The 17,610-nt window shown below is 38.2% G+C and overlaps 4 protein-coding genes across 4 annotated transcripts; 2 read left to right on the top strand and 2 right to left on the bottom strand.

Moving 5' to 3' along the window:
* The first annotated feature begins 134 nt into the window (after positions 1–134).
* On the top strand, positions 135–3,156 carry LOC137832848 (transcription factor bHLH130). The gene is made up of 4 exons (XM_090296979.1): positions 135–485; positions 574–762; positions 2,505–2,573; positions 2,680–3,156. Exons 1-4 carry the CDS (start codon positions 219–221, stop codon positions 2,725–2,727), a joined length of 573 nt encoding a protein of 190 aa, XP_090153105.1. The 5' UTR covers positions 135–218; the 3' UTR covers positions 2,728–3,156.
* A 214-nt stretch (positions 3,157–3,370) lies between these two features.
* On the bottom strand, positions 3,371–4,893 carry LOC137832840 (late embryogenesis abundant domain-containing protein / LEA domain-containing protein). Its single transcript, XM_068641199.2, has 2 exons — positions 3,876–4,893; positions 3,371–3,786 (listed from the first exon to the last, which is right to left on the bottom strand). Exons 1-2 carry the CDS (start codon positions 4,824–4,826, stop codon positions 3,499–3,501), a joined length of 1,239 nt encoding a protein of 412 aa, XP_068497300.2. The 5' UTR covers positions 4,827–4,893; the 3' UTR covers positions 3,371–3,498.
* A 4,286-nt stretch (positions 4,894–9,179) lies between these two features.
* On the top strand, positions 9,180–12,462 carry LOC137821456 (C2 calcium/lipid-binding plant phosphoribosyltransferase family protein). The gene has a single exon (XM_068626065.2). It carries the CDS (start codon positions 9,180–9,182, stop codon positions 12,222–12,224), a length of 3,045 nt encoding a protein of 1,014 aa, XP_068482166.2. The 3' UTR covers positions 12,225–12,462.
* A 74-nt stretch (positions 12,463–12,536) lies between these two features.
* LOC137821476 (Methylthiotransferase) lies at positions 12,537–17,423 on the bottom strand. The gene is made up of 11 exons (XM_090297865.1): positions 17,270–17,423; positions 17,151–17,189; positions 16,977–17,068; positions 16,642–16,891; positions 16,419–16,538; positions 16,236–16,311; positions 15,837–16,045; positions 15,649–15,757; positions 15,243–15,335; positions 14,169–14,329; positions 12,537–13,289 (listed from the first exon to the last, which is right to left on the bottom strand). The coding sequence occupies exons 1-11, from the start codon at positions 17,417–17,419 to the stop codon at positions 12,753–12,755; spliced, it is 1,836 nt and encodes a 611-aa protein (XP_090153991.1). The 5' UTR covers positions 17,420–17,423; the 3' UTR covers positions 12,537–12,752.
* Positions 17,424–17,610: the final 187 nt, after the last annotated feature.

The following is a 17,610-nucleotide window of genomic DNA, read 5'->3' as shown; positions in this document are numbered from 1 at the left end:
AAAATATTTTTATCCTAATTATTAATAAAAACAAATAATTGATTGAGTGTGGGTGAACATGAAGGTGAAAGGTGGGCCCCTTCCAACAGGGTGAAGTGGATTGGAGGAGAGAGATGGAAGGTGAGGTCCACTAATCCATTAGGAGAGAACAGAGGCTCTGTTTTGCTGTACTCTGCTCCACCCCCAATCCCCCACCCCCACACATCACGATCACGGCCATGCAACCCAATTCCGCCGCCAGACTTCCCAGCTTCCGCTCAACTCCGGCCACCTGGTTAGAATCAGTCCTTTTGAAGGAAGAGGAAGAGGAGGAGGAAGAGCAAGAAGAAAGCGAAGAAGCTGAAAAAGAGACCTTGACCTTTACCCAGCTGCTTTCTACCATCGCAGCTCCCTCTCCTTCACGACGCCAACGCCAACACCAAAACTATGAAATACAGGATTACCCTCCCACCTCCATGCCCATCCCCAATCCAATCGCACCCAAGGTGCCTTCACTTGCTTTCGCCTTCTCGCTTCTATTATTCCTTCTGTGCCTCATCAGCTCCTCTTAATAATGCATGTGTGTGTGTTCAGGAACGTGATGCTTCTCCTCCCCACATCAAAATGGACATGTTCATGTTTGAGGACTCGGCGGCACCCTGTAGAGTTCGCGCAAAACGTGGCTGTGCTACGCATCCCAGGAGTATTGCCGAAAGGGTTCGCCGGACTCGTATCAGTGATCGCATCAGAAAGCTTCAAGAACTTGTGCCAAACATGGATAAGGTTCTATTTCCGTCTTATCTTAACACCACTATTTCATTTTAAAACCCATTATCTGCTGCATCTATTTCACCATTCACAAAGCTTAGAGGAACAAAACCTAAGCATCCTCCAAAATAGTGATATATATGACTGCTGGAATCCAAATTAAAAAAAAAAACCAGCTGTTTGTGTCAAACAAGCATGTCAGAAATAAACTTCATGGGACTAGCTTGGTCTGTAATGATCACTGGATTGTGATCTTGAGCAAACCTACCCTGGATTTCTGTTATGCAGAATAGTGTCTGAACACTGAAGAAAAGCGCCATATCCGCTTAGCAACTATTTTCCTTTTTATTTAAAAATTAGGAATTCGCTAAGCATTTTTCTAGTTAACCAGTTAAGGAAACAAAAGTAAAAACTGTTATGAAAAGGAACCTAATTATTGTATCAATAACGCACAATTTCATACTTGTTAAGTATCTAACAGTTTATTAACTGCCCCTTAACGGGGCCTTCGGCACTCAATAACAAAACCCTTAAAATTAATGAATTTTTGGAATTGATATTAGATGCTATTCATTGTGAATAAATCAACAATTGGATGGATGCCAGAATCTTGTTGCATGTATTTTCTTTAATTAAACTAATTTGACCTCAATTCTCAGATGTGAGCTTCTGCTGTACATTTTTTCATTAGTTCTGCCCCGCACAATTCTTCTAGACACTTGGAGTCAGTTAACTGACACCTGAACACAGTGAGGACCAATGTCAAGAAAAGTCTTTTCTACCGTATATCTCCCCTTGATTTTGTTGTCTTTTTACTTTATTGTGCTCAGTATCTCTCTTCCCTTCCATGGTTGGCTTTTTCGTTTGTTAACTATATTAGAAAGCTTTGATTTTCGCAGAAAGCTTAATGATACAGGGGATTCAGATTTCATAAATGTGATAGCCTTATTTGATTCGTTTCTTTTATCCCAGAACCCAATAAAATAACTGGCTCTTAGAATAATTCTTCACGCCTGCATTTGGTTTTCTCCATCACTTTAAGAGTGAAGTCTTCCTCTAAGGTTAAGGTCCGTGTTTGGACTAGAGAACTTGATGGGATTCAAAACTAAGGATATGTTATGGTCATGAAAACAGCATACTACTTGGTCCCCTGATGTAAAGTATTTTCCGGTATGATTGTGAAGTGGCTTGGCTATTTGGAATAGGCTCTGCATACTTTCTGTGGGAGCTTCAGGCTTGGCCTGCTACCTTAGGACCTGTTGTTCACTCTACACACTATATTATATAGAGGTTTTGGGAGGAAATAACAAACAAGCTTTAGGGAACACTGCTGATTTGGCCAACTATTGGTGCATAATGCTGGAATTTCTCACATCATTTCCAGCTGTTTACTCTTGCTGGATGGATTCCTGTTTCTGGTGACATCATTGGTTAAAGCCAATGGTTGACAGGAACTTTTTTTATGATTCTGTGAAGTGATTAGGCTGCTCTCTCAAGCTGTTTGATTTCTTTTCTTCTTGCTCTTTTCTCTCTGTTTCTTTGACGCTTTAGGAATGTACTCATTCTACCCCACGTTATCTCTTTCTTTCTAGCACGACCGTAATTCTTTGTCAAAGAAAACATATTTTTATACTTGGTTTAGTTGTTTTTTTCTTTTATTATTTATTTATCTTTTTCAACTAGTGTTAAATGTAAATATTAGAGTTGGAGTTTATTTTCATTTTAATGTTTCTTTAATGTTGCTTTTGTTCTTGTAGCAAACAAACACTGCAGATATGTTACATGAGGCGGTAGCTTATGTCAAGTTTCTTCAAAAGCAAATTGAGGTACTCTTATTTGTGTGGCGGCATTTGTGCTTGTAACTTTGATTTCTGTCTGGCGTTTTGGGGTTTCGACCAACTTTCATGAACTGAAAGACTTGAAACATTGCAGGAACTGACAGAGCACCAACGGAGGTGTAGATGTATGGTTCAAGAGTAAAAGGTTGATTGTACATGCAGTGGTTGGCTGACGATTTATGTTATGAATTATCAGATTTTTTGGTGATCAAGCAGACACTCCGGATGCTAATTATATATTTTTTAAACTCTCTGGATACTTTAAAGGGATGCTAATTATATTTTTTAATATCTCTGGATAAATTAAAAGATTCGTATAGGCATATTATTGGGGGTGGCATAGGTAGTACTACACTTAAATTATAGAAACTTAACGACAAGCTTGTGAATCCTTGGTTATTTGTCTAAGAAGAAAATGGTCTGATGTATTTAAGATGCTGTGTCAGTTACATAATGCTTAACTCTTTGAGATTTTGTTCCATTATCTGAAGAATTATGTCTGTCAGGTCAGGAATTTAATCAGATAGCAGTGTAAATGTTTCTTATATTGTAAAAAATAATTGATTTTTTACGACTTTCTTAATTTTATTTAACTGTCCAGTGAGTTAATAATTTGAAAACATTGACGATGCTCCCATTTACTTTCATATAATTATAGCTAATTTTGTCTTGAAAAGGAAATACTGAAACGCCCAAATGGAGATAATCATTTTTATGCAAGTATAGACGATATTATGCAGATGCTTGGTAACACACAGATTAAATAAACTTCATTGCAAGCAGTGTTAAACACTAAACAGTGTATTCATAAACCTGAAACATACAGACGGGAGTATTTGCAAATATGAACACATGATAAAGAAAAAAAGCAAGACAGAAAACAAGGATTACTACAAAAGGTAATTTGCATGGCTTAGCAAGTGCGGTGAAGCCGTTGAGCCAAATAAACGAGATGCCATGTGAGAGAGATGAGATTGAGGATGTTTAGGACAGAGGAATAGGAATTCAATTTCTTGAGCTTGTCGTTGAGCTTGATTATTCTTGATCTCACTGCATCATGATCTGTGCTGATGGAAGGCCCTGTACCATCAGGTGTGCGTTGAGGCTCTCTAACACCTGTTCTGCCACGTTCACCACTCACTGTCACATCTTCTCTGCCTCTTCCTTCCTCCTTTTCTATTTTTATTCTTTCGAACATCAACTGAATGGCAAGGAGAAAAGAAAGAAGTGAATCAGAACTTGGAAAGATGTGGAGATAAAAGAATGAAGAAGAAGATATGGGAAGCTTACCTTGGTGGCTCGAGGCTCCAAGTAAAGAGAGTTGAAGAAAAGAGTGGCGAGAGAGGCCAGAAGATTGTATGTTTGCAATGCGTGAGACTTGTTGGAGAGCAGAGTGTTCGTATTACCGAAGACATGGCCAAACAGAGCCACCCCTGTGCTATAAGCCATGGCCCTGAAATAAACAGGGTAGATTTTACTCTGCATCACTGCGAACTGATGCCTCGCCATGGCCCTGGACTGCACGTAGCTGGAGATAAACGTAACCCACACACACATCCCATAAGAAGTGGCAAACCCCAGCAAATGGGCCACCCCCATCACCGAATTCAGGCTCTCCAAGGATCCAAAACTGAATTTCAATGCATCTTTGAGGCGGCGCAAATAATCCTTGGCCTCTGAGACGTTACTAATCACATGATTCTTCGCTGTTTCTACAGTATCCTGCGCGTATTCGTGCACATCACGGGCTTTATCATGCACGCTTTCTTTTGTTTCTTTGAGTGCATCGGCAACATTATCACCCACATGGCGTGCAACCTCCTTCTTCTTCTGGAGGGCCTCTTGAGCCTTTTCCTTGGTCTTCTCCATGGCATCCGCGACTCTGTGCTTGCATTTTCCATAAGCATCGCAAATGAGCTCCTTAGGGGCATGCAGAAAAGCCGCATCTTGTGGCTGCGAAATGCCTTGACCGAGGTTAGGGAGAACGGAGGCAGCCTCTCTGATCCTGTCGTGGCCGTTTTCCGGAACTTGGTGGTGGTGATGATGTGTGGGTTGGTCTGGGGAGATTGAGATTTTGGTGTTGTGATGGCCATCTTGGTCGTATTCAACCACCACGACACGGTGGCCTTCTTTGACGATGGTGTTGGCTCCTTGCTTGTGGTGGGTGGGTGGCGGCGGAGAGAAAATGGCCGATGCGGCGAGTGAAGTGAAGAACAGAGTCACCGCCAAAACATTCATCATTTTTGTTGTTGTTGTTGTTCAAAGGTTGTTGTTGGTTGGTGTGTTTTGGGATTGGTCGTTCCGTTTTAAGTGGCATTGGACTCGGTGGAAGGTTAAAGCCACGTTGCATGCTCAAATTGAATCAGGTGCCGCCACCTGTCCTATGCCTTCGCCACTTGTCCACCAACCCACTCCTTCGTGTCGCCATCCAAGGACATTCTATTCCATTCCATTCTATTCTCATCAACTTCATTTTCTTTTACACTAACATTTTCATCTTTTCATTAGGGTTTAGGGATTTTAATCTTTTGGAACCAAGAAAGAGATTCTCTACTATTTTCAAATAACATTCTCTATTTAATCAATTGTTAAAGATAGTTAACCACATTTTATAACTATGTTAAACCATTTTTTTTAACCCAAATGCAAGATAATGATTAAATTCTCTCGTCCAAACTCTTAAAAAATAATAATTGAAGCATTGTCTTTACTTTATATGACATTCACTTGTCGATAATTGTAATTTTTAGATTAATTGCCATGATTTTTAAATTCAAATACCCATTTAACAACATTTTTAATGAATTTAACTACATCTTAAACTATGTTAACCTACATTTTCTCATATGACAATAATTAATTAAATCATGCGACCTAAAGTTCCATGTATGAACAACTATTGAACAATTGACTCCATAACAATCTATTGGTATTCTTAGGTTAGTTACCATGATTCTTAAATTAAAATACCGTTTTAACCAATAATTAACCACGTTTTAGATTTATCTCAACCTATTTTTTTTTTTCAAGTGATGTTATCTTTACCAATATTCTTTGAGCCTATGCCCCTAACCAATAACTTCAATTGATTAACTTACTTAAAAAACTTATGTCTAATACTTTCAACTCATTTTTAGGTGAACATGTAACTACAATGCCTATTTAACCAATTTCTGATCACGGATAACCACATTCTACAAGTGTGTTAACCCAATTTCTCTCGGACATGCACAATCATGTATTCAATAATTTTTTCCCACACAAAGTCCCAACGAATAAAAAATTGAACCATTAACTCCATAAAACATTCACCAAATGGTTATTATCATTCTTAGATAAATCACCATGATTTTCACAATACAATGCATATTGATCCAAATTCCCAAATGAGTTAAGCGTTTTTTGACTACTATGTTAACCAAAACATTTCCACCCAAATCTAATGCAGTAGCCCATGAATTTTAAATTTAAATACTTATTTAACTAACTCTCAAACAAAATTAATTGTATTTTACAACTATGTTAACCAAATTTTTTTCCACCCAATACAACCTGATGAACAACTGAAATTGCTCTTATTTGCTCATAAGTCATTTGTAAGTGATGTATAACATTCTTAGTTCAACATATTTAAATTTTAAAGTGTAATATTTATTTAACCAATTGTCAAATACACTTAATCATAATTTACAATTATGGTAATACAATTTTTCAGTACATTTCCTTTTTATTGTTGTCGACTGTGACATCCTTTTATCATTATACGCTTTATGAATAGTACCATTAGACGCTTCTTTTTACTTTAAGACAATTTTTTGTATTATAAAACCGTTCTAATTTTTAAGCATCTTAATCTGGAAATTTTGAAGATCTTATAGTTTCGAAATCATGTTTGAAAGAAGGGATTTTGAGTGTCTATTATAGAAATCTATAAATTTCATATTCAATAGTTATTTAAGAGATTCTTAAAATAGAAAAAGGTAATTCAAATATGAAATCAATCACCATTTAATTAAAAATCACTGTTTTCTGGAGTTCTAGTAGGTGTCTGATTAAAATCATTGGGTTCTACAATAAGCATCTAAATAAATAATCGTCTAATGTATTGTACACTAAACCTGAACTACGAGAAATAAGATTTAATAATAGTGGATGATTGAAAGAAACTGAAGTTCAAACATACTTTGGTGTAGTTTTGAAAATCATTCAATCTTTAGAAGATTTGTTCAAGTTAGATTTTGTAATTGTTGGTAAATCATAACTAATTCTTCCACTTTTGTGTAGATACAAAATAGGCACTTGCAGAAACAATAAGCAGACAAAATAAAATAGAATAATGATACCAAAATTTTTTAACAATGGAAACCTCCTCAACTTGAGAAGTGAAAATTCACGAGACCTAGTCCAGAAAATGTCTTCACTATGAAAATATGAGTACAATATTCGTTTCTCTTACTCTATGAAGATAACACTTAATCTCATCTAACTATGATAGAATACAATATTTTTCTAGCCTCTTACTAGGATTTCCCGTCTCACACGATGAGTGAATATCAATTCTCTCATTTACTCTATATGTTACTCTTCTCCCTTGCTTGACTTTCACTTCCTCACAAGTTCCTTTATACATAGAAAATAAATAATTCTTAAGAGATAATGAATGATTAATGTTTGTCACATTTTCAATATACCTTGAAAAAACTATCTTCAATTTTCTAGGTTGAACTTCATAATCTTCGAGAGTTAAGGTATAATTCCAAGACTTTGAAATTACCATTATTAAATATATTCTTTGAATCATTTACCAAGATTCATTGAACATGATCTCTTATTAATGAATGAGGGATTCCCAAAAATAATTGTCTTCTTAACATATTATGAATATCTCTAATTATTTTTAAACACCTAAATTTGAAGAAGAATTGAGATATCTTATATACACTTTACAATGAAATTTGAATGTCTAATACCCAAAATAGAAAGTTATAATTTTTTAAATTTAATACTTAATTAAAATATTCGATCAAAGTAGAACTTATTTTTATATTTATAACTGCATAATTTGCAAAGAGTATCTGCCTATACATGTATAGCTACAAAGAGCGTCTAATACCTATACTGCAACGTCTAGTCATAGAATTCTATCTAGAAAATCCCTTCATCGTTTAATGTTCAAAATGAAATTTTGAAAATAAATTGAGACATTGAAACTAATTTAACATGACATTATATCATTCTACTATACGATCCAGTTTTATCATTATATACTGTTTTCAACCTATATTACATAATTATTTACATATTATTTTATACAATATCTATTACACCAGTCTTAATAATTTTTACATCATATTTTCTTTCTAGAAATAATTTTATTGTGGGGGAGAAAATAGATTGTATACACTATCATCATGATGATGATTTTGTTCTTAGTGGTAAGGGATATTTAGTCTTTATATAAATCTTAAGATTGTTATATTTGTTTGCATAAAATTTGATTCTCGAACTTCTAAAACAAAGCTTATTTAGTCTTTTTTTTCTAATTAAGTGTAACAGAAAGAATGGATTATGATTAATTAAAGATTCATTACTATGATCACAATCATTTCTTTTTGACGATGATGAGAATAGATAATTTTAAATTTTATTCCTTTTTATAGGTTTAAAAAGGAGTGTACTTTAATTTTATTTTTTTGATAAAAAATTAGGTACGGTATAATAATAGTTAACTGCTTACGTATTGACATGGTATATAATAATGGTTAATTGTTCACGTTTTGAAGAAATATTAACAAAATTTAAAAGTAAGCATTTTAATTTAGATCTATAAAAATAAAAGAAAAATGAAATGAAAAAGAGAAAACGAAGTGAATGCGAAACTGAGATGCAGGTTTGGAAGTGGGAAATAGAAAAGTTGGTTTGGGACCATCCATTTGCATATTCCACTTTGAACCTTCAGACTTTAATCCTTTTCTTTTCACCTCTTTTAATCTCTCAAACCAAAACGTAGCCTCCAGTATATACTAAACCGCCATTAACTTTATCAACTCCTTTGAAAGCGAGATTTCTACTTTTTCTGCTTTCAAATTATTTATCAAACATTGCAGTGCTTCAATGTTTTGGTAGCTTCCGTGTGCCCCACCACCATTATTATTTTAAAACCATCCACCCAAACTTTATCTCCATCTTCAACCACACCTCCTTCATTAATAATCCAAAACCAACGACAACCCTTTTATTAATATTCATTTATTTATTCAAATCCACACCTCCTCAGTAGCTGTGCATGTTTTTGGGAGATTAGGATGTTCTTAATATTCTGTTTTGGACATAGAAAGTAGGGGAGCCAGTAGAATATCTCCCCCAAAGAAAAGGCACATGAAAAGAAGGGGCCACCACACCAAACATCAATAGCAGTGGCAATAGCATTAGCAATAGCATGTACAACACATATCCCATTTCTTTCTCTTTCTAACAAATCTTTCTGTCTTCACACTCCAAATACTCCAAATCAGCAGAGCATATGCATATCTCATCACCTCATCATCACCGCTCTCACTCCGGATCATAATTGAATTGGACCATAACCGCACCATGAACAAGCTGGTGGTAGAGGTTGTGGAGGCAAGCGACCTCATGCCCAAAGACGGGGAAGGGTCAGCCAACCCCTTTGTAGAGGTGAAGTTTGATGAGCAGCAGCACAGTACTGAGAAAAAGCACAAGGAGCTGAATCCTTATTGGAACCAGAAGCTGGTGTTCCACATCGATGACCCGAGAGATCTTGCGCACAAGACAATTGAAGTGGTTGTGTACAGTCACAATGATCGGAACCACAACAACTTCCTTGGAAGGGTGAGGCTTTCAGGTGCTTCCATCCCTCTATCGGAGTCCCAGGCCCGTGTGGAACGCTACCCACTTGAGAAACGTGGCCTCTTTTCAAACATCAGGGGAGATATTGCTCTCAAGTGTTATGCGCTGCATGATCCTCTTCCTCCCCCGCAACCCCATGACGGCAGTGCTGATCCTGCTGCTGCTGAACAACATCGCCCTCCCCCTCCCCCCGAGGAGGATCAGTACACTCCCCTGCAAGAAATAAACCCCAACATGGTGGTAGACGAGGAAAGCGTGGTTGGTGAAGGGGAGGAGAAGAAGAAGAAGAAAATGAAGAAGAAAGAAAAGGAAGTGAGGACTTTTCACTCTATACCAGCTGCAGCTGCTGCACCGAAGGCTCAGCCCCAGTTCCAGGCGGCAGTGGAAACGGTGAGGAGGGCTGACTTCGCAAAGGCTGGACCACCGAATGTGATGTTGATGCAAATCCCAAAGCAAAACCCAGATTATGGACTGGAAGAGACAAGTCCTCCTCTGGCGGCTCGGTTGCGGTACAAAGTAGGGGACAAGATATCAACCACCTACGACTTGGTGGAACAGATGCATTACTTGTACGTTAATGTGGTGAAGGCAAGGGATCTCCCCGTGATGGATATATCGGGAAGCCTTGACCCTTACGTGGAAGTCAAGGTGGGTAATTACAAGGGCCTCACCAAGCACCTGGACAAGAATCAGAACCCCGTTTGGAAGACAATCTTTGCCTTCTCGAAGGAGAGGTTGCAATCAAATTTGCTTGAAGTGACGGTGAAGGACAAGGACATTGGCAAAGATGATTTTGTTGGAAGAGCTCTGTTTGATCTGACTGAGATTCCTCTTCGGGTGCCCCCAGACAGCCCCTTGGCTCCTCAGTGGTACAGATTGGAGGACAAGAAGGGCCAAAAAGTTTACAACAATGGCGAAATCATGCTTGCTGTTTGGATGGGAACACAGGCCGACGAGTCCTTCCCGGAGGCCTGGCACTCTGACGCTCACAACGTCGGCCACTCCAACCTTGCAAACACTCGCTCAAAGGTATATTTCTCACCCAAGCTTTTCTATCTTAGAATTCAAGTCATCGAAGCTCAGGATCTTGTTCCTTCCGACAAAGGAAGAGCCCCGGACGCTGTTGTTAGAGTACAGCTCGGGAACCAGATGAGATTCACCCGCCCTTCTCAATTGAGAAGCACCAACCCAGTTTGGAACGACGAGCTTATGTTTGTGGCTGCCGAGCCATTTGAGGATTTCATCATTGTGACTGTGGAGGACAAAGTGGGTCCTAGTGCTGAAATCTTGGGAAGGGAGATCATATCAGTTAGAAGTATTCCACCCAGACACGAGACCAGCAAGCTCCCTGATTCTCGTTGGTTCAATTTGCACAGGCCCAGTGCTGTCGGTGAGGAAGAAACGGAGAAAAAGAAGGAGAAATTCTCGAGCAAGATTCACCTCCGAATGTGTCTGGAGGCCGGGTACCATGTGCTGGATGAGTCCACGCATTTCAGCAGTGATCTTCAGCCATCCTCCAAACATTTGAGGAAGAAAAACATTGGCATCCTCGAACTCGGGATACTGAGTGCCCGCAATTTGGTGCCCCTGAAGGGCAGGGAAGGTAGGAGCACCGATGCTTACTGCGTGGCCAAGTATGGCAACAAGTGGGTTCGAACCAGAACTCTGCTTGACACACTCACCCCTCGATGGAATGAGCAATATACGTGGGAAGTTTATGATCCATGCACTGTCATCACAATTGGGGTTTTTGACAACCATCACATCAATGGGAGCAGTGATGCAAGGGATCAGAGAATTGGAAAGGTAAGAATCCGGTTATCAACTCTGGAAACTGATAGGGTGTATACTCATTTTTATCCTCTGCTGGTCCTCCAACCCAATGGCCTGAAGAAGAACGGAGAGCTTCACTTGGCCGTGAGATTCACATGCACGGCTTGGGTGAATATGGTAGCCCAGTATGGCAGGCCTTTGCTTCCCAAAATGCATTATGTCCAACCCATACCTGTTAGGCACATAGACTGGCTCCGCCACCAGGCCATGCAGATTGTGGCAGCACGCCTATCTAGAGCTGAGCCACCCCTCAGGCGTGAAACAGTTGAGTATATGCTCGACGTTGATTACCATATGTGGAGTCTAAGGAGAAGCAAAGCCAATTTTCATCGCATAATGTTAATCCTCAAAGGAGTTACAGCTGTTTGCAAATGGTTTGATGACATCTGCACCTGGAGAAACCCAATCACAACTTGCCTTGTTCACGTCCTGTTCTTGATACTGGTTTGCTACCCGGAACTGATATTGCCCACCATTTTCCTTTACTTGTTTGTAATTGGAATTTGGAATTACCGGTTCAGGCCAAGGAAACCACCCCATATGGATGCCAGGTTGTCACAGGCAGAAAATGCCCACCCAGATGAACTGGACGAGGAATTTGACACTTTTCCATCCACAAAACCTTCAGATATTGTGAGAATGAGGTATGACAGATTGCGGAGTGTGGCAGGTAGAGTGCAGACTGTGGTTGGAGATTTGGCTACTCAGGGAGAAAGAGCTCAAGCCATACTAAATTGGAGAGACTCCAGGGCAACATCTATCTTCATCATCTTCTCGCTCATATGGGCTGTATTCATTTACATCACTCCCTTCCAAGTAGTGGCAATTCTCGTAGGCCTGTATATGCTACGTCATCCTCGGTTTAGGAGCAAGATGCCATCAGTACCAGTTAATTTCTTCAAGAGATTGCCTTCCAGATCAGACACGCTTATATGATGACACGTTTTGCCTTTTCTCATTTTATCAAATTATTGTGGACAAATAATGATGTATGTGTTAATAAACAGAGCTACACCATTACACGTACGTAAATTAAAGAGAGGGTAGGGCAAAGATGTGCATAGTCCCCCTCCAATTTCAGTAGCAAAAACACACTTTCGTTGTATGAAAGTATATGTACATCCCAAAGCTTCTGTTTCGGCTACGAAAAATAAATATTTCTTCATGCTCGTAACAGCTTTATGAAATTACGAAATGCTCAACTTTCTATCATTTTTAACCATGTAAAATAATAGTACAGTCTCGATAAGCTAAAACAAGCTAGTTCTCTCTCAAACCAAGCCCCAAAATGATTTTCTATGAATCGTATCATATCAATACAACTGCCGTAAATCCTAAAGCAAGATATTGAGGGGCAAAAATTTGTGGATGTTTGCGAAAACACTTGATACAACTTGTACAGGTCAAAATCGGGAATAACAGTTTGATTCAGAAGAAAATAAATAAAAACTGTTAACGGCCCTTTTACTGGGACCAAATCACTCTGAACGCAAGAGCTGCTACTAGAGCAATTATAGTAAAGATGCTGATAGACATTCCACCCAAAAGAACCTTATCAACGAAGTCCCACTTCTTCATCTTTCCTTCCTGCTTTTTAACAGATCCCGAGGCAAGCTCGCTCTCAACCTTTTTGTGCAGATGCTCCCGCTTCCTTAGCATCCATTCAAAGAAATTTCTATTGTTTTGGTTCTGTGGCACTGCAGTGCCTCTTGAAACATCACTCTTGTCGATACTGCAACAGACGTCACTTCCACAGGCACAAGATTCTGGCTCTTCTGAGAATCCACCAGCCTTGGCTGGGTTAACGCAGAGAGAATGCAAGTCCCGGTCAGGAACCAACTTGTTTAGAGCTTTATTGTCACTTGCATGGTTGACTGTCTCAATTACTTCCCCAAAGACAGACCACCTTCCCACAGATGTTATCTTAGCCATAGCTGAAGCTCCAAGCATATGGTCTGGAGCAAGTACAAGAACTTGTATATATCCTTTCGTATGACCAACCTTCGACATTGACAAATAAAATGATTAGATGATATATAACACAAACAAATACGCAGTAAATTAAAGTCTCAAGTTCAAAGGGGTGCTTCACAGGAATTTAAAAATTTTATCATTCGCAAAGCGTGCAGGCGAGAACAAAAATTAGGAATAAAATAAGAAACAAGATATTTCTTCGTCCAATCCCATTCTCTTTCATGATTGTACAAGAGGCCATAAACCTATGTTTAAGCTATGGAAGTAGACCTCTTGCAACACCCCTCATGTACTACAGATTTTTGAAGTCCGTGGACAGAAAGCAAGATCTTTTTGCAGCTAAACAAACAAAGTCTCAAGTATTGCAATTTGAAACACACTGCATGATGACTACCAAGACAGTTAAAGTTTATAAACAAAAAACCTGCTGTTCAATATTAATCATGATGAAAAATAATAAAAACACGTCCTCTAACACTATTTTGAATACACTCTTTATGATTGACTAAGATTTATTTGAAATTACAAATTTTTTAGATTCTACTTATTTAATGAGCTCTAGACATGATTTTATTGTTCTGATAAATTTTAACCAATAGGAGAAAGTATGTTAGAAAGGTTGTTGACATGTTATTAGCTCCCTCCGTTCTTGATAAATGGAATGAGCAAAAGAAAGACAGATCAGGAAAGCCTCATATCTCGCTTAGCCCTGAATTTCTTTCTTTGGAACTTTAGCAGGTCATAGCAATAAAAATATTCAGTGTTGAGATACCAGAAATCAAAGTTACAGGCTTACAGCCACAACTGCAAATGAATTGAATGCAACAAATGACATATTTAAATGAAATACATTTAAATAAAAGCAACAAAAGCAATCAACATTCAAGATCGACTACACTGCCTTACCAAGTGAATTCCATCAGATGCAACGTCAGTAATCCAAATTCTTTCCACTTTGCCTTCCATCCCAGAGTATGGTGTGAAGGATTCAAAGACATTTGTCAGCTCTCGGCTTCTTCCCTTAACCACATTACTTGGAACCTTTTTCATCCTTGCAGCAGGTGTCCCTACCATTTTATAGTAATATTACTATTATTTGTCTCAGGAGGGGGGAAAATTATATGCATCTTATATAAATGCTATCAGAACTTTGATGGTAATATAGATGGTCTAATTTTCCAAGTACCAAAATTTAAACCTGGTGAATGAAAATTCCCCAACAGCTCCATTCCCACCCCCAACCCAGTACTACAATAGTTTTTTCTTTAACCTAAATCCACACAGCATATATTGCCTAAAGTTGCCATATTCTACTCGAGTAAAAGAAAATATATTTGTTTGTGCAAATGTACAACAAGCTAAAAGAAAAGCAGTTAAGCAACATCGCCTAAGATAGATATACAGGAAGAAAAAATACAAATACACACATCGTGTATCATTGATGAACACAAATTAACAACTCTTCTTTGTTTTCTCATGACAATAAAAAAAAGGTGTTACTGATAAAACAATAGCTCACACAAGCACCTCTCAGTAACCATTTAGAAAGACACTGTATGGACCTTTATACTGAGTAAGTAGCATACAATAACACCTACAACACGGGTAAAATGAAATACAGAAGAACAGAGAACTTCTCTGCTTAATGCATCTATTATGACTATTATTATTCGGAACACTATTTGATCGAGAGAATCATTCCATTACAATCTAGGATTAGTTTTAGCATAAGCAAAAGAAATATCATAAAAAGGGTGGTTTGGTGGAGAAGGCTCTCACAAGCTTGGTGTGGTTTGGGAGGGTCAGAAAAGCACAACACACTAAAAGAATGGGGAAAAAAACCACACACAGCACCCTCTGGATCCAAGATATCATAACCTAACTTCTACACTGTACTACAGACTAGGTACCTATTTTGATTTCATCCTTAAAATGAAGTTATGATAGTTGCATTCAATAGATAGTCGTCAGTTCACAAACCTGGTCGAGGATAAAATTGTGAAATGTGAACTTGAGAGAACTTATAATCTTTAACAAGATTGACAGTCTGCACAAAATCTTCATCAGTTTCACCTGAAAATGCCAAAGAAATAAGTCTTACCAAGATCAATGCACTGATTTTCTTCTTAAACTCATTCCAGATTATCTATCTAAATTCCAAACCATTCCAATCATATGCAATTTTCACACTTCCAGTTTACAAATGCATTTATTATGAAAGTTAATAAGAAACTCAAGCTTAGACTCCTGCTTGAAAAGTTTCTATACAAAATTATTCATAATTACAATAATTATTTTTCACTGTACGTTTATTGCACATAAAATAAAACTATTCATATCAGGAAACAGTATGTTACAGGACACAAAACAAAGATCATCCACTAACCCGGAAATCCACATATTATATCAGTGGCAATCTGCATCTCTGGCACAAGCTCAGTTAGAGTATCTACAACAGTCCTGAACTCACTCACAGTATATTCCCTATTCATTGCCTGATAAATTCACAATAGTTAGTATATTATCTAGCGCATACTATAGTATACAACCTCATCAGTATTTTTTATGACTTACACTCAAGACAGTATCACTTCCAGACTGAACTGGTACATGGAGAAAAGAGTATACACATGGGTGCCGCAAAATCTCGGCTATCTCTTTCAAGTGTTCAAGGATATAAGGTGGATTGGTCATTCCAATACGTAGCATTGTGCTTGCATCAGCAGGTAGTTCTGCCACTAAGGCTTTCAACAAAGTTGGAAGATTGACACCAATGTCACGACCTGTAAAAACAACATCGTGACCCAAGATATCATTGATATAAAACCCACTCTCAATTTCAACAACATTTTGAGTAACCTGAATTGATTAGCTGTCAATTCAAGTTAATATGAAATTTCGTTAAGGTCAAGGCTGCAAATATCTTAAATTAGTGAAAGATATTGAAGGACTCTGGCCAACAATCAAAATTACCGTATGCTCCAGTGTCCTCACTGCTAAGCCATATCTCTTTAACTCCATCAGAAATGACAGATTTTACACGCCCAACCTGCACCGCTTCCAAATTAATACGTACATACTTACACACACATATAAGCAAACTGAAAATTAAAAGGAACACAAACACACATTATAATTCACTGTCATAGTACTTACAAGGCTATCAATTGTGTAACTTCCTAGGTGACCCCGAGCATGCTTTGTCTTGCAATAAGTGCAGGCACCTAAACAACCAACATTAATAGGAAGAATCTCAACAAACTTGTTCTTCCTTACCTGATACAGCAGTATAATTTGCAAAAATCAAGCTAATATGCACTAACTATAAAAAGCATAAAACATAAGATTCAAGAGACGATAATTGGGTAGAAATTCAAACCTTTGGAAGGTCAAGTGCTGGCAATGTCTTACGGGTCAAAAGGCGCACTTCGTGACCCTTTAAAGTCTCCTCTACAATTTCAACAACACGATCAATTTGCTGGACTCCAACTATGCTGATCCCTTCCAGCTCTTTCAAATACCGACTTCCTTGAGGGACACAGCCAGCAACAACTAGCGGTTTATTAGAAGATTTTCCTTTTGTTATGATGGTATCCATGGCAGATTGACTGGGGGATTTCACTGTGCAACTGGAGCAGCAATTACTTAACGTGAATATAAGGATGATGTTAATGTGAAAGCGTATGAAAATGAAGCAGGAATAGGATAACTGACGTGTTAATCAGCCAGAGATCTGCTTGCTCTGGATTGTCACTCAACGAATAGCCAAAAGCCGAAAGCTGGCCAGCCATATATTCACTGTCACTCTGTTAAATCAAACAATTATGCACCAATTAATCAATTCATAGCATATAATGCGTAACACACAATGCACAACACAACACTTGCCTGGTTGTGAGAGCAGCCAAAGGTCTTTATGTAGATAGTCTGCGAGAACAACACCAAAACAAACAAAGAATAAGAAAATAAAGAGAAAGCGGAAGAATGAGGAGAATGATCAGACCTACCTGAGTGCCGGGGATTGCCGGAGAAGGCGAAGAGGAGAGTTTATTCCGCTTGCTCCCAACGCCAACACCAACAGCTGCCGCCATTGGCAAACGGAAGCCCGGCGCAGTTGCGCTTCCGCTTCCGACCAGCAAATCTTCAATGTCCTCCATCTCCTCTCCCTTCTCTTCTCTCTCCTCTGCCCTAAACAAAAACAACCCTTTTCTCTTCACAGCTCCAATTTTCTTTTATTTAACTCAAAATATCTCTGTTTTACTCTTCATTTTATTCAATTTATTATGCATTGCTTCAATTATTTCCTAATTTTTATTTCAGACTCTAAATTCAAATTATACGCTGTAAA

Source organism: Phaseolus vulgaris, chromosome 11 (assembly GCF_051622355.1).
Source record: "Phaseolus vulgaris cultivar YP4 chromosome 11, ASM5162235v1, whole genome shotgun sequence".
In the NCBI taxonomy this organism is placed as follows: Eukaryota; Viridiplantae; Streptophyta; class Magnoliopsida; order Fabales; family Fabaceae; genus Phaseolus; species Phaseolus vulgaris.
The sequence above is the reverse complement of the archived record's forward strand: the minus strand, read 5'-3'. Positions and strand labels throughout refer to the sequence as shown.